The sequence below is a fragment of the Crocodylus siamensis genome, chromosome 5, assembly GCF_052110815.1.
Source record: "Crocodylus siamensis isolate JL-2025a chromosome 5, ASM5211081v1, whole genome shotgun sequence".
Classification (NCBI taxonomy): Eukaryota; Metazoa; Chordata; order Crocodylia; family Crocodylidae; genus Crocodylus; species Crocodylus siamensis.
In genome coordinates, this window is record NC_143399.1 from 152,784,573 (window position 1) to 152,801,840 (window position 17,268).

At 44.0% G+C, this 17,268-nt stretch overlaps 1 protein-coding gene across 7 annotated transcripts in view; it reads left to right on the top strand.

Moving 5' to 3' along the window:
- The first annotated feature begins 1,162 nt into the window (after window positions 1-1,162).
- The window catches only part of GSDME (gasdermin E), a 36,622-nt gene continuing 20,516 nt past the window's right edge, over window positions 1,163-17,268 (top strand). Inside the window, exons 1-4 of one of the 7 annotated variants that reach the window (XM_090046746.1) lie at window positions 1,164-1,441; window positions 1,869-1,974; window positions 5,898-6,125; window positions 8,184-8,376. In XM_090046746.1, coding sequence (XP_089902872.1) covers window positions 5,915-6,125; window positions 8,184-8,376 — 404 coding nt within the window. In that variant the 5' untranslated portion in view covers window positions 1,164-1,441; window positions 1,869-1,974; window positions 5,898-5,914. Of the gene's footprint in view, window positions 1,442-1,868; window positions 1,975-4,617; window positions 4,771-5,897; window positions 6,126-8,183; window positions 8,377-17,268 lie in introns of those variants that run through there. The other 6 variants (XM_090046748.1, XM_090046751.1, XM_090046745.1 and 3 more) reach the window with 6 other exon arrangements.

Here is a 17,268-nt window from a genome sequence, read left to right on the forward strand (position 1 = left end):
ATCAGGGGCCTGGGAGATAAATCTTATGAGGAAAGGCTTAAAGAATTAGGGTTATTTAGTCTTGAAAAGAGAAGGCTGAGGGGGACTTGATAGCAGTCTTCAAACATCTGAAGGGTGATTATAGAGAAGATGGAAATGGGACTTTCTCTGTGGCTGTAGGGGACAGGGCTGGGAGCAACAGCTGTAAGCTGTAGCAGGGGAAATTGAGGCTGGAGATTTATCTTTTTAATTTTCCATATTCCAAGCCAAATTAGCCAAAACAACTTCCAAATCCGTAAGTCAGTCCAGAACCTTAAGTGGCCCTACTACCGGCAAACATCCTCCAACCCCATCTGGGGCTTCAGATGTTTCCAAAATTTTGACGGACATCCTACTTGCAGGCCCAAGCCTGGATGCTTGGGGTTCAGATGCCCCCGAGTTTCGCCTGCCCTCAGCCATAAGGCAAGCTCGGGCGGAGTCTCCCCTTCCCGTAAAGTGGGCATAAAACCAAGACCTTCCCACTCCAGCAGCTAAGTGGGAGGTTTACTATACATTACTTTGCAGGTACTATCCCCTGTGCCAAAAGCGTGGTTTTCCCCATGTGTGACTAGGCGGACCACCTCAGTGGTCATGGTGTTTCCCTTGCCAGGCAAGCATAGGACTAGGCTTGGTCCGATTATGAGGAAAGTTTGGAGGCAGAGGGTGCTCAGGCTCTGGAACAGGCTGGCTGGGGAGCTCGTGGAGTCTCCCTCCTCAGAAACTTTCAAAAGCAGGTTAGATAAACGCGGGGCAGGGCTGGCTTTATCAGGAATGATTCTGCCTTGAGCAAGGGCTGATGACCTTGACGAGGTCCGCTTCCAGCCCTGCTTTCCTATGAGCCTAACATCTCTTCCAGCAAGCCTCGGTCTGGAAAGGGAGCGAGTTCGTGGCCTCTCCTTCCCTGCGCGCTCCCGGGACCGTCACAGCCGCGTGGACGTCTCCGGCGGATCTTCGCAAGCTGCTCCTTGACCGCCCCGGCCCCTCGCTCTCCCTGGGGCGCGCGGGGCCCCGCGGCGATGGGTCAGGGCTAACCCGCGCGGTGCCGAAGGCAGGGGTGGCGCAGCTTTTCTCGGGGTGGGCCAGGCCCGCCGAGGCAGGCCGGTGGGCCGGCAGGCGGGAGAGGAGGGGCCGGGCCGGTGGGCGGGCAGGCGGGGGAGGAGGGAGCGGGGCGCGGCCAGGCCTGCTCTGAGGCTGCTCCGGCCGCTACGCCCGCGCAGGCCCCGCCCCGCCGCGCACAAGAGGCCCAGCCCGGCCCCGCCCGACCGCAGCATCCTCGCGGGCGTCGACACGCAGCGGGGCTGTGAGTAGGCTGGTGCGGCCCTGCCCTGCCCGCCCAGGGAGCGCGCCCACTCGCCATGGCCAGTCACCCCGAGCCCACTTGTGTGGGGCATGTTGCGTGTGCGCGACATTCGTGACCATGCAGGTGACACACGTGGGCCTGGCCTCCCTCCCCATTCCCCTTTGCCGTAGGCATCGCCTTCGCCCGCGTGCAGGCATCCTGCCACCAACACCTCCACGTGGGCCACTTCCTGCCTGCCTTTCCCCCGTGCCGTGGTTTTGGCGTGCGGCGTAGACTGTGGTGGGTCAGGGAGGCGCAGGGCACGGGGGCTGTCTGGAAGGAGCTGGCCTGTGGCTCGTCCTAGACCAAGGGTTGGCAAAAGGCAGGCTGGATGTGGCCCACTAGGCCATTCTGTCCGGCCCACGGGGCCCCTAAAAAAATGTAGAAAATTAATATTAATCTGCCTCTGGCTGCCTGTCATGCAGCCCACGATGGCTTGCCAAACTCAGTAAGCAGCCCTCTGCCCAAAATAATTGCCTGCCCCTGACCTAGACCCATCTGTTTCTGTCAGTCATAAGGTGCTCAGCTGGGTTTGATTAGAAGCCGGAGCTTGAAGAGCAGTTCAGGTTGCCTTCCTGTGACTTCACCTGTGGCTGCTGTTTGGTCGCCTTCAGCTGGTTTGTATCTGTGTCACTAAAACCATACTGGTTGCTTCAAGCTGATGGCAGTCACCTGCAGGGCTTATGCCATTAGATGCGTGTGTGCCTGGTGTGGATCCAGGATTTGGCAAAGGGGGGGATGCAGGAGCAACCATCCATGCAGAGGGCACTTTGCTCCCAGCCCCCCGCCCCTTGCTGCCCTGGGTGTGGGGAGACCGTGATGCTGGAGCCTAGGGAGAATTTTTTTTAAGTCACCAAAGGAGGTAAGAGTCATGTCCCCCCATCCCCCTGCTTCCTGCTCAGAAGTACATCCTCTTCCCTCCCCTTTCCCCATCTCACACCTGCTGCTTTTTCCCTAGGCAGGGAAGCTTCAAAGCCCCTCCTGCACACTCCCCCCCAGGCTACAAGGGGACTGAGCTCAGCTGGGACAAGGACAGCAGTCTCCTCCCCCCCCCCCCCCAGGAGCAGGCACAGGAAGAGGGGACCACTCTGCCCCTTGCCTCTGCTGCTGTCTCTGTTCTTAGCTGAGCTTGTCCCTACATAATGTGGCTGGAGTAGGTAGGAACAGCTTTGCAGCTTCTGCCGTCCCTGGGACAGTGGGAAAAGGTGGGGGTTGAAAGGGGAGGAGGAGAAGAGAGGAGTGAAGGGGACCTGCCTCTGAGCACAGAAGGGAAGGCAGGGGATTCTTACATGCTTTAAGAATTTTAGATAACACCCTGGGGGCTTTTTTATTCTGAAAGGGGAGTGCAGCCATGCTACTGCACATCCTATGGCTCTGCCCCTGTGAGTAGACATTCTTGTCTTACAGCCTGACCCATACATGGGTTTTGTATCTGTGTGACTCTCCGTTAGGGCAGTGATTTGTTTTTTTTAAATCAAAATAATTATATATACTTCCTACCAGTGCTGCTTGATTTCCTTTCTGTGTATTGCTGTAACCTTCATCCACCTTGGATGGGAGTTACTGCTCTAATAAGCCATTTGTGGGTAGATAAGCCCTTGGATGAGGGAACGGTTTTGGTTCATCAGGATTTGAAACAATTTTCTTTTCAGTACTAAATGACATGCATGTGTTTCCAGACTTAGAGCTACATAAAACTGTAGCTCTTTTAAATTTAATTGCATGTATGTAGCTGCTAACATTCATGCATTACCTTACATTTTTTTAAAATCCATATCAGCTATTTCAAAAAGTAATGAAATGGGTTTCAAATTTTGCTCTAAAAGCCTAGTAAAGTATCTGTATTACTTGGCATTACTTCTTTTCTTTATGTGTCTCAGTATAGTTCAGTATAAACTCAAGCCCCATTAAAATTCAAATATGTTTCCTCTGCTACAGACTAAATTTAATGTCCAGCAGCTCTTCTGATTGCCAAGCTACTGTTCAGACTCATTTGGCTCACAAAGGATGTCCTTTAAAACATTTACTTAAAATATGTTTAGGCAATTGATAAGTAATAATGTTCTCATCTTCTATGCTCCCTGGCTGTGCTGCCAAGCATTTCAAGTAATCTTCTGCTTAAGTCGAAACAGAACTTTATTTTTGTTTTGTTTTTTAAATAATTTTATGATGCAGCTTTGCATGCACTGTATTGGGCAACTGCATAAAAGTTCCTGTTTCACTGTCCCAAAATAAGAGACTTGTTAGAGTGAGCAGATTTTAACTCCATGTGAGGTGTTCCTGTTGAGTTCCTGTTCTTGAATGGGTGACCAAGGTACTATTTCTAAAAACAGAAAAAGGAATAAAAAGAAAATTTGTGGAACTGCCACAAACTTATACAGCTGTTTTGAAGCTCAGTGAGATGTGGTTACTCAGCTAAATAATGACAGGGTTTCCATAGATAAACTATGTTTTTCCTCTGTCTTTTAGTGCTGTTACTTTTAAATATAACTTCCCATATCCTTGATGGAAACTCACTTTAAAGGTTTAGCTTTCCTTGCTAATTAAGCAAGGAAAATATTCTTCCTCCATGCCCTTTTACTTCCACTTTTGACAAAGGGAACAGTTCTCCCTCTAGTTCTGCCAAGCTATGCCCTACTCTAACTTAAACCTCCAAAGCAAGGAAATTGAAAGAGAATGTTTTCTTAACGCTTGGGGCCCTGCTTGCATACACACCAAGATTGTGTATGATCAGTGATCACTGGTGTTGCACACAATATACAGATTTGAATGGTTTTAGAGTACTTCCTTAATTGTTTTCTCCTCCCTCCTGCTGTATTCCCCTTTACATACTGTGTGTTTTTAGGAAATGCAAGCAGCACATAGTGGCACTATTATGAATCAAGATGTTCAATTCTGTATGAATGGAAATCCGTGTGAAAGATGCATAGTATTATTTGGCTGCTTCACAGCCAAGCTTAAGAAGACAATTATACTTTTAACAACAACACGATTAAAATTTAGACTGAGAAAACAAGACCAAAAGCATCATGCAGCAAAAACTAATCTTAATGGAAAAATGTTACAGATTCCTCTTCTAAGATCAGTGAATGAATTTTAGTGACTGAAATTTCTAACAGGTGAGGGTGCTGTAAACTAATGTAACTTTGTTTTCTGGTAGATTCAGTTTCAGAAATTAAGTCCATGTGGCTTGTGGGCCCTCCTCAGCACCTTTGAAGACAGCTGGCCTCCTTGTAAAGGGAAAGGTCTGCCCATTCAGATCCCATTGCAGGACTGAGTTCATATGGGTAAACAATAGTGCAGACCCAAGAAGAGTGTGTCTATGTGCTGAAAGAAAAGACTGTTTCTTGGTGATTATTGCACTTTCAGAAGCAGAGTGAGATTTTTTTTCCCACTACAAAGCAATCATCAAGGTAGTTCCAGTGTCATCTTTGCCAAATTCTATGAGAAACTCAACTTTTCAGATATAAATGGAAGCCGGGACAATTTGGCTGTTAAAATGTGCCTCATATTTGCCTGTATGCAGACTTTTTCTTCTTTCTCACTGGATTACAGGGCAAAGTTCAGGAATCAGAATTTAGAGCTAAGAAAACAATTTAACAATTGGTGAAGTCAAAAGAAAATATTCCTATTGCATATTGGATTATGCTCAGAGTTCATGGCAATTTATAGAAGTGCTGAGATCCTTTTAGATAAAATGTTGTGTGACTTTACCTTTATTAAAACAAAACACTTTTCATTTTGGGTAATACTAAAATGTCTTTTGCTAACTTTGCTCACATAGAGAATTGGCGGTAAGTCATATGAGTTCCATGGGAAGATACCTGAGTATCAACCAGTGAACGCCGTTTTAACTGAAATGTGGTATAGGGAGAGCGAACAGAAAGCCAGGTTTCTATCTATAAAAATATTTTCTTCTTCCTCCCTATTGATAATGAAGCCTGAGTGCTGTGTCCTCAGTGTTTTTCTTTTCCTTCTCTTTTCAGTCAATACTCACTCTTCAGCTCCCTTCATTATCTGTTCTCACTTTGAAGTATCTCCTCCATTATCTTGGTCTGTATCTATAATTAACAAATCTAATATGTGTGTGGAGCAGGACAGGTAATTAATGAAGAATAAGTGTATGTGCTGCTTCAAAGAAAAGAAATGGGCAGATAAGACACTACCTGAATGCTTCAGTGGCTACTGGGGGATTTAAAGGAAAACTGTCAATTGAAAAAAATCATGTTCCATTTTGAAATTACAAAATATGAAGGAGATTAAAAAATATTTTCTTGAACTTCTTTAATACTATGCATTTAATACCACCCTATTTACAGTCATTTTCAGCATTTTCCTTATAATGTCAATTTTCCTTTTAGATAAACCTTAGAGTAAATGCAGTAGAATACTGATTTAGGTAGAGAGAGCCTTGAACAAGAAGATAGAGCTATTATACTGATCATTCCTTGGTTAATGCCCCAAAACTGTGAACTCCCAAAAAAGGAAAATGTTAATGATACTTTCCTATTTTATTTTAAAAGACAATTTGTTCTTTCAGGTACTTGATTTCCCAAGATGTTTGCAAAAGCAACAAAGAATTTTGTGCGAGAGACTGACTGTGGGGGTGATTTGATCCCTGTATCCCGTTTGAATGATTCAGACAAATTGCAGCTTCTGAGCCTAGTAACAAAGAGGAAGAAATTCTGGTGCTGGCAGAAAGCAAACTATCACTTCTTGACGGTCACATTGAGTGATCTACTTGCAGAAGATAAACCTATAAAACCAGGTAATACTATACTTATAAAGCATAATGGAAGATAAAAAGAATGCAAGCTACAATCTGTTCTATTACTTCTTTTGTCGTGGTATTTGAGGGCTGACTCTTGGTTTAAAATATTCAACCTTTTAAAAAAATTTCATGGCTTTCTACACTTGCTTTGTCACTTGGCAAAAATAGTGCTAATGAAACGTTAGTTAAAAGGTGACGCATCTTCTCCAGGGGGAGCAGTGTGATTGAACGCTGGAGATTCCGAATGGCAGTGTTATTAAGCCATATCTTTTATGGCTTGACATTCTGAAGATCTCATTTAGAGCAGCTGTCAGGAGTCCCAGCGCATGATTATACTGTGAAATCATAGAGCACTCCAGGTGAATGCACTGTGAATTGTATAGCTATTGCTCTTTGCCCCTCCACAAATATTATAACATGCGTCCCATAGCTCTTGCTTCAGGCTACTGTTCACCTTTTAGGGGAATGACAAACAGATTGGTTTTGAGTAGGAGATAGGTGGGCACTAGGACATGGCCTGCCGTTCTCCCTGCCACCACGATGTTGCATGACACGTGGAGAGCCTCCCTCCACTGCAGCCCATGCAGCCCAATGTGGCACAGAAAGAACTGCTCCTCTACCAAAGCTCACAGCATCTGGCTGTGTTGTGATGCAGGCAGGGCCCCCTGAAGCTGAATGCTGCCAAATCCACAGCTCTAAAGGCTCCACAGGCCAGATCCAGCTTGAGGGCTGTAGGGTATACACACCTGGTTTTGAGGGCTGTCTGAGCTTTTACAAAGCATGTATTGAATATATTACTTGTTTGTGTGATTTGCAGTTTGGGAGACAGAGTAGATTTGCACCTTTTATAGATTAGTGGTTCTCAACTTTTTTGGACTTGAGGCACTCCTCATTGGACTTGAAACACCCATCCATAACTTTTGTGAATTGAGTGGCACCCGATATCAAAAACTAATTTATAGATTATGGTACTTACCCCCTTGCAGAGGGGCCTGGCAGTAGTAATGGGAGGGGGGGAATTGGGCAGGCAGGTACAACTCAGCCTGTGCTTATTTGTTTAGTTCGGCTGCTTATCTCTTAATCCTTGATTTATCTCTTTATACCTCTGGACACTCTTCAGAAGATGTGGCAGTATTTTTGAGGCTCCTAAACCCTGGAAATCAGTACAGTTCTGACAATAGCAACAATGCAAGTTCATAAAGAGGCCAATATTGATCAACTGACTCCAAGTCCAGCTGCGGTTGTACATGAGGGAGTTCGTTTTACCAGCTGTTTTGGTCCTTTGGACTGAACTGAAACTAGCAAGAGATTTAGTCAATGCTTTCGTGTATTAATAGAGTTCCATTGGTGGTAGCAACAGTGGAAGTCTTTCTGTTGATAGTGCCCAGATGTTTTATATTGCTCAGTATGGAAAAAGCATCTGCTCCTTCTCTGTATTTGTGTTTCCCTACTTGTTCCTCTCTCAAGTTCCATCATGGCTAGCTGCTTATTGGGAAAGGTGATAGTGTGGATGAGGCCAGTAAATAGGCAGCTGACTGTTCAACATCAACCAGCAATATGGGCCTAAGAGCAATCTGAGCTCATAACCTTGTAGGTAACAGTCCCCGTTCTGAATTTGTAACACAGTGTGTTACATTTTTGTTATAGGCCCTGGGGTCAAAATCTGTTTAAATCAATGGGATATCTGTTGGTGTCAGTGGGCTTTGGATCAGGATAGAAAGGAGAAAAACCAAGATATGGAAAAATCTGAATACAGGCAATTTTTGCTCCATAATAATTCCTTGTGGGGAAGGAAAAAGGTCTCCGAGGATTTGAACTGAGAACTTAAACCGCTACATTTTAAAAAAATGACAAAGTGGGAAATGAAAAACCAGTAGAACAAATATGGTGAAAAGATGGAACAAATCATCCTGGCCCATAAACTCTTATGCGACTGTTTAGCCCTTTATTTTTTCCCATAGATTTCTGGGGGGTGTTTTTCAATATAATCCTGTTGCTGTTTTATGATCTGATGTTTTCAAGTCTATATTAATATTGTTTGTTTATTTTTTCAAGTAATTGTGGAGTCTGACTTTGTGAAATATGAGGGGAAGTTTGAAGATTGTGTCAGAGGAAATCTTGAAGCCTCATTTGGAAATGTCAAATTGGGTGCTGGCGGAAAAGGCTTAGTAGAAAGTCAATCTTCATTTGGAAATCTGAGAAAGCAAGAGGTTGACTTGCAGCATCTTATGAACGATGTCAAGGGAAGGTATGGATTTTAATTTTGGCATTTAAGTGAAGATTTTAAAAAATCAGCTAGAGAAGTTCAAGGCAAAGACGCATATACCATATATAATCACTGATGCATTTGTTCTGCTATGGTTTAAGCTGAAAAGGCATTATGACCTGTTGTTCTCAGGCATTCATAGCTTTGGGTCTACCAAATTTGAGGAGGCAGGTAGCCTGATTTCACAGGCAGATCCTGGGGTCAGCTGCCATTTTGTGGGTTAAGCATGGCAGGGTCCCCCCACACCTCTGATCAGCTGAGGCGTCATGGCAGTCCTGCCCCTCCATGCAGACTGCCACATGGTTTGAAACTGTAGCTTTATTACCCTGATTAAGCCTGGGGACACCATTAATCCATGTGTTGTTAAGTGTGGGTTAATGGCGTCCCCAGACTTAATCATCCCCAAGCAGTGGGCTCACTGCAACAAGAAAAAAATAAACTTGTCACCAAGCAAGGAGAAGTGCATGGGAAGCTGTGCAGTTTTGGAGCATGGGATGGGGGGTGGGGTAAGGATGAAGAAGGGGGCAGGGTGGGTGGAATAAGGGGTGGTTACAATGGGACTGTTTGTAGCAGGCTGAATTGTATGGGAGTTGAGGTTGAGAGTGAGTGATGGTATCAAGCCTTAATGTAATAGATTCAGCAATATATTTTAACAGCCTTTTTTAGTATTCTGAAATTGATGATGGGAAGTGACAGCTATAGAAATGGCAGAAGAAAGTGGGGAACTAGAATTTTTCACTAGCTGTGTGATAGTTGTCTAAAGCAATGCAATTTTTCTTTACTTAAGCAAGTGCTCTAAAAGTAATCAGTTTTTCATTCCAGTTACATAACAATTGCTTACTGTTTTCTTTGCCATGAGCCTTGACAGAAGGCTGTCATACTTGTTTTAGTGAAGGGCACCTTATTATTTTTGTAGTCAATATCCTCATTAAAAACATAAACACCATAGTAAATGAACGTTCCAGAATTGCAAAACTAATATGTGCTTATATAATACAGGGAAATACAATTTCAGTCAAGGTAAGTGTCGTCTTTTTACAAGAGAAAATATGACAGTAACAGAACAATTAGGTCACATGATGCAATAGGAGGAAAAATGTGTTCACTGGAAAAGATGAATTCAAGTATTAGTTTGTTTTTTTTTCCTCTTGTATTATGTGATCTATTGTTTCTGTTATTGTCATATTCTGCTCTATAAAACAAGCAACACTCCCCACTCAAGGGGAAATGTAGAAAGATAATCCAGTCAGTGTCTGTGTGCTCTTAGACTTCATAGCAATTAAGATGATGTTCATTCCACTGTGGATGGTCAGAATGTATATACAGATCCGTGTATATCTAAAAGTGAAAGTTAAGATCATGTAAATATTCATGGTTGTAACTATAATGCATTAACAGAGGCCTAATAAAGTTATGTATTTCATTTTTATGCTGTGGGAAACTGCATGAGGCAGCAAAATCTTTGGCATGCTAGACTCAGAAACCAGTTATCACAATTCTCACTTTTGTGAAGATGAAAGAGTACTTACACAAGTCTGACTGAGTAGATTTTGCTGTGGAAATGTGTCCATGGAATGTGGTTGCACTTCACCCAGGGATCTGACTCATTATCTAGGAACAGTGCTTCACTGCTTAAGATCTAAAATATACAGCTGAAGTTCCAGTCAGTCTTAGCTTTGCTAAGATCTGGAAGGTCACAGAAGATTAAGAGAATAAAATTTTCAGTTTTATTGTATCCCTCACTATGTGAAGTGAGACCCACAGCCTGTTACTCACAGAACATTATGGCTAGGGGTAGAAATTACACATAAACCAATATAAGTGATTGGAAACCAGTTTAAATCTGTAGGCACAGACAGAAGTGATAACTTTCACCCAATCTGGCCCCTGAAAGTGCTCTACAGCTGTGACCAAACACAAGTACACTTTCAAAGGGCCCAATTCCACAGCAGTCTGAGCCCTCATTGCATGAGGATTCAGGTGAAGATGCTCCAAAACAGAGCACCCTCTTATGTCTGTGCACTGAGAGCAGGGCTGAACTGAGACAGCTCAGCCTTGCTCCCAGGGCTGTCTTCAGAATGGAAGTGGGGAGAGGGGAGCATAGGGATTGTGGTCTGGGTTTCTTCAGCTAATGCTGGAGGGTGGGGTGGGTGGATTGTACATGAGGGGAGCTTCAAACCACCTGCCCCACCCTCCAATGAGCTGGGCAACCCCCGCAATAAGGTCCCTTCTTTCCCTTTTCCCCCTCCCATTCTGAAAACGGTGCCCAGGCTAGAAGGGTGTTGTTAGGGGACAGCAATTGCAGACTCACAGCCACTCTAAACAGGATCTCTTAACCCCTGGGACCCAACAGCAAATGCCTGTTGGGTCTGGGGGATCATTGTAACTCATGGTATTTCCTGTGAAGTGCCATGAGTTACATTGGGGAGCTGCTCTTCTATCTGTGCCTTCTAACTCAACAGAAGTTCAGTGCACATAAACTGTTCTCAAAATGGCTGAAACCAGTTTAAGATAACCTGATGGATGTAGCATCAGACTTAACTGATTTTACATTAAATAGATTTATCAAACTTCTGTCCCAGATCCCCTCCAGATTCAAGTTAATTCATAGTCCCTCAGCATCCCACAATGCTTTGCACCTCCCTCACAAACTCCTCCTTACCAGGTGGGTGGGCTAGCTTTGGCCTAAGCTGTCTGCTCCAGCCAAACAGGGAGGTGTCCTCTAGCATCCCCTGGTTTCTGGCCTAAGTTACTGCAGGCATACAACTGCTTTTCCAGAATTAAAAGTGAATGTCTGTTCACTTGCTTATTGGTTCAATCTACTCATTTTAGACTAACCTGCCAGATTGAATCAATTTGTCTTCGGGCTTTTTGCCTGTCTCTACATAGCCTATGTAATGATATTTGGAAACTCTGGTGGCCTTGAAACTGAGGGCTTATAATATTAAGCAATGCATTACCAATAGGATGTATACCAGGGGTGTCCAACCTTTTTGAATATGGAGCCGGATCGTGAACCTTTTATCACCCAGTGGGCCGGCGAGCCATATTCTTCTTTTGTCACCCTGCGGGCTGTGTGTTGGACAAACCTGAAATAAGGCATAGCTGGCATAAACCCCACCTGTGCTCAGCCAGTGACAAACTACAGCAAATGATGTCCTGGACCAGCCATCCCAACACCTGGGGCCCCCCTTCTGCCTGCTACTACCACCGTTTGAAGGCAGCCCCAGAAGATATTTGACAGCCGTGTTAAAATATGTGACCAAACCAATGTAACCAGTGCTCTCATGCAGGTCAAAGGGCTGCCTATGCCACTGATTCCCCAGGCCTTGCCCACACCAGCAGCACTGCTGCCCAAAGTCTTGGCAGCGCTCAGGCAGGCATGGCTGGGGCCCAACCAATGTGTGAGATGGGGGACAATGGAACAGCAGGAGCAAAGCCGGTTCCCAGCCTGGCAGGGTCTCAGGCCTGTTCTGCCCAGGGTGGCTCCTGGAGGGGGAAGGCCTCGGAGGAACACTGGCCGCTCCGCTCCTCTGTGCTTCCCTGCGGTGAAAGCAAATGGCTGCCTGCGCCTTCCAGGGGGCCTCTGTGGCAGGACAGCAGTGCCCAGCCCAGCCACAGGGAGCAACAATCCCTCCTCTGCCCCCGAGCAGTGCAGCCCCACAAGCCAGTGCTGGCTGAGGGGGGCCTGAGCAAGGCAGCCACTGCACCACAGCCCCGCTCACTACGGTGCTCGGCCGCCTGCACACATGGCCCTGGCGGCCTCAGTACTGCGAGCCCCAAACGCTGGGGTCGGTGGACACTGGCTTCCACTGCCTTACCCCACAGAGGTCATACCAGGGCCCCGTCTGCTGGAGCCCCCCTGGGGCTGCCCTGCTGACTACCTGTGCTGGGCGTCGTGCCCCATTCCTGCCTGCCCTGCAGCTGCTGGGCCCAGCGGGTCCCGGGAGGTGGGCGGGATGCCAGGGGCAAGGGGCCAAGCCAGAGGCAAGTAAAAACGGGCACTGTCCCCAGCTCATCCCGTCAGGCACGGCCAGGGCAGCCCCATGCCGCACAACCCTCAGGGTGGCGGCAGGACCCAGCTCACGTGACGTGGGAGTTTACGTGAGCCCGGCCGTGCAGGGGTGAGCAGCTCCCCTCCTCCCCCACCTGCCTGTCCTGAGCCAGGGACCTCAGGCCTCAGAAAATGGCTTGGTGGGCTGCATGGCGGCCTGTGGGCCATATGTTGGACAAGCCTGATGTATACCAACTGGTTTGATATTAAGACAGTTGGATATGTATTCTTGATTTTATTTAATGGAAAATATGTTGTTGTTCAGGTTTATTGGATATGTGGTAATTTTGTTCATAATTCTTTAGGTATAAATTATGTTGCCTTGCAAACGTGATTTTTGTACTACATTATTGACTTTCCATGTAATTCAGAAGTTGCACATAAATAGTTTAATAAACTAAGAAAACAAAAACTAATAAGAATTTTAAAACAAGTCATTTACATCCTTGAAATTCTGAGTGTGATACAGTATAGCATGTCATAAAAATCCTTTTTCTACTGCTAACTATATGAACTATATGGGCATCATTAAGAAAGGAACTTAAAAATAAAGTGGAGAACATTAATGAGCTATTAGGCAGTATCTATGGTGCACCCACATTTTGACTACAGTTCTAGTCTCCGCATCTCAAAAAAGATGTAGTAGAATGGAGAAAGGTACAGAGAAGGGCAATGAAAATGATTAGGGGTATGGAGCAGTTGGTGTACCAGGAGAGACTATAAAGGCTAGGACTCTTTAGTTAGGAAAGAAGACAGAGAGAATAGGATAGAGGTCTATAAAATTATGAATGGTGTGGACAAAGTGAACAGGAAACTGTTATTCACTAAGTCCCAGAATATTAGAATTCAGGGGCACCTCCTGAAGTTAGTAGGAGACAGGTTTACCCTGAGAAGTGAGAGTACTATATTTTTTACACAGTGGATAGATAACTTGTGAATTCATTGCCACAGGAGATGGTAGAGGCAGATAGCATAGCATAGCATAGCCAGGTTTTAAAAGGGTCTGGACAAATTAATGAATGATAGCTATATTAATAGCTGTTGAACAGAATGTTTGGTGATCTTTACTCGGGCATGTCTAAACCAGTAATGTTGGATGTCAAGAAGGGTAATGAATGAGGATAGATCACTATAGATGGATCCAGTCCAGTTCATTACTCTCTCTCCAAGGCATCCACTGCTGCAACCGTCAGAGACAGGATGCTGGGCTAGATGGACCACTGTTCTGACCCAGTATAGGACTTCTTATTTCTTAACTTTCTAAAGTACCATATTGATCTCATAATTAAATTATTCTAAATACTGGTCTTCACTTTTTCACAAAGATGTAACAGATGACAGGTGGGGACTAGGGGCCCCTATGATTCAATTTTCACTATTTTTACAAAATACAGTAGTTTCAAAAATGTAGTCTCAAAATGATTTAAGTAAATGGTATTTGCCAGACGTATGAACGCAGATAATTTGCAATATGTTATATAGGCTGCTGCTGCTTTTTTTGTTGCTATGTTTGCTAAATTATTTTTCTAGTTTTCAAAATAAGGTAATTTGCTTGCTTTCTTCCATTTACTGTGAATGAGTCTCTCCTGTATATAATTTGTAATGATGTAAATAATGTAATATGAATGCATATTATGGTGGGTGTTTATTGTTGTAAACATCACCCTAACCTCTCCCTATTTTTGCATTATATTTTTATTGGGTCAAACATGAAATTAAATTGTAATCAATTCAGAGTGGAGACCACATCTTTTTGTTCATTCGTTTGTTCTTTAAAGCGCCAAAGATGATTTGAACACTATAGAAACAACTTATGAGCATTCTCATACTCGTGTGTCTGAGTAAAAGGATAAAAAATAAGATGCAAGCATAGGAGGTTTTACAGAAGATATAGAAGTAGTGTTTAGCAATGTGTCCTTTTTCTCATCAAATCTTTGGTATTCTGGGGAAAACATGGCATAGAATAATTAATTATCTGGTGACCCTAGAGAAATTGTGAAATGCCATGTATAAGCTGATTCAGAGGTATTGTTTTCTAGTGTGTCTGTAAGAAAATGGTCAGAAAGCTGATATTTTCAGTGGATGAATAAAAGAAATAATATTGTACTGTGTTTGGTGGAATGTGACAGAGGATTAGATTAGTGTTCTCTGTCATGTAAGTCCAAACCAAAGACTTTTGTTTTGAGAAGGAATAAAGCTTTGCAAGCGCTGACATTGTAAGACAGGCATTATCTGGGTAGAAGTAATCAGACTATTGTGTATTATAAGTGAAGTGAAGAAGATTGAACTAACTAGCACATTTCTGTTCAGTAGTTCCGAGGGATGATATTTTTATAGAATAAAGTATGAAATTAATGTTAAATATAAAGTTGTATTTCTTCTTGAGGGGAGCTGGTACAGCCAGGAAAGTAAACTGTATTTTACATAGGTAGGACAATGGGGTTAGTTGGCTGTATGGATGATTTAGAACAACTTGTAGAAACTTGGAAAATAAGATGTTGCTTATGAGTTGATGTGGTCAAAGGCCAGTGCTATACATCTTCTGGATTTGGTATTCCCAGTGAATGGCTTGGATGAAGGGTTTACAGGCCTGGGCATTTTATCTAGTCTGCCTGGAGTACTGAGACTAGGACTGGAGGCAAGAGTGGTTCTAGCTTGCCCAGAAACCCTGGTCACTGTGGATCTTTTGTGGTGGGGCTGCTTGGGTTTGTTTTTTACGATTGTGCTTCTTTAGCTGGCAGGGACTGTCATAGTGCCAGAGGCTGGGTGGCTTCTAGCTACTTGTTTTGCTTCCGTCTTATTTTGACTTCTACTTTTGTCTGTCTGCTTCCCCTTTGTTGCAGTGGAGGACAGAAAGGAGGAGTAGCCACTGTTCTTATTCACCTTTTCATTGTAGAAGGTAGGTCTGAGCGGCACCTCTGAAATTAACAGGCTCAGAGACATGAGCTTTTGTAGGTGATGGCCTATGCCGTCAAATGCTACTATGCAATTCTGCCTCCCACCTTCTACCTAACTTAAGACTCACTTGGCTGATTACGGCTCCCCTTTCCATAACAGAAGAGATTGACCCTGCTCTTATTAAAGGTCAGTGGGAGTTTTGCCATTGTCTTTGACTATAATATGGGCAGGAACAGACAAAGTGATTTTTAAAAGGAAATTATTTTTACATGCTACATGTTTAAACATAATTTCCATCCAGATAGAGCACATACCAACTGCAGAGACTTCCTGAGCCTGATGAAGGGTTTTTAAACCTGAAAGCTTGCTATAAAACCTTTCTCCAACTATTTAAGTTGGTTTAATAAAAGATATCATATTTACCCAAAGAACCTTGTCTACCTATGTGTAAACCATGGAACTCATTGCCATAAAACAGGAATGCTCAACCCCTGGCCCATAGGGGTTTGATGGTGGGGGAGCAGTGGCAGTGTTAATTGCCACTCTCCTGCTGCCAAATTTCTGGACCTGTGGGTAGCCCCGTGGGCTGGCACACATGTGGGGCCAGGCCTTGGTGAAGGCGTCAGACTGGGCCAGTATGTGGTAGCATCTGGAGCACTGAGCCCAACCTTTTGCATCGACCCCAAATGGGATCCGGCCTACAGATTGGCCACATGCTGCTCATCTGGCCCACAGTGCCAAAAGGTTGGGCACCACTGCTATAAAACATCATTAAGCCTAAGGCAAGTCTTAAAAAAAAATCTCACCTTTTAAGTGATTATTATTTTTAATTTTTAATACTACATGTGTACTATTTTTGTAGCCTGAGGTATCTGACATGTCAAATGTGTTTGCGTGTGGTTTCCTTTCCAGACGATTTCAGTTCAGCTTTAAAGAGTTTGAAAGAAACATAATGGTGCAATCAGATGTTAAACCAGATTGGCAGTAATGCATGTAAAATAGAATGTGGAAGAGATTAGAAGAATGATAGCTCACAGATTATTCATAGGAGCTTTGAAACATGACTTCTGGAATGAAAAACTGCAGCTTGCTTTGTATGCATCTCCAGTTTTGTAGCCTATCCTGCCTCTCTTGATATTTAGCTTGTAGTTTTCCCTTAGCATCTCAGTAACAAAATGAACCATTACAAAGGCACACTGCAATGCTTAGCTATGTTATGATCACTGCCTCTCAATATGTTAAACCCAGCTTTAATTACCAAACCTTTGCCCTGTTATATCGTGTCCTTGAAGACTGTTTCTGAAGATGATTGAGATAAGCTGGCTGTTCATTTACCTTATCTGATGGCTACTCAGTACTTGACTTAGCTTTTCTATTTCTTTCACCCAAAGATCACAGTGTTCTCTAGGAGCACAGTCCTACATTATGACCTGTATGGACAGAACACCAACCCCAGTGACTTCAGCAATTTACACAGGGACATGCTGGATTAGGGCCTTGCATATTTTTATTATAGTCATTTGAAAATATACTGGATGATCATCAGGTGACAGTAAAGGTGATTGTCAACCACCAGCAACACATTAAATTTAAGGCGTCATACAGACGAGCCATGAAAATGTTCCACGTTCTTTGTAGAACATTTTCATTGCTTATTCCCCATTTTATGGTGCCTTAAATCAGGTGCATGTGTAGCACCCTTCCTAGTTATGCTGCAGTTAACACACAAATCATGCCATAAATGTAATGTATAGAGGAGACCTAAATGACTCAGTGTAAGCATTCATGCAAGACAGGAAAAAAAATGCCAGGAAGAGATAGAAGGAGAGTCAAGCCTGTTGGAAGCATTGTAAGATAGAATGGCAATCAAAAGGGGGTGGATGTTTATAGCTGTGACAGGTAAAAGAATGACAGTATCTGAA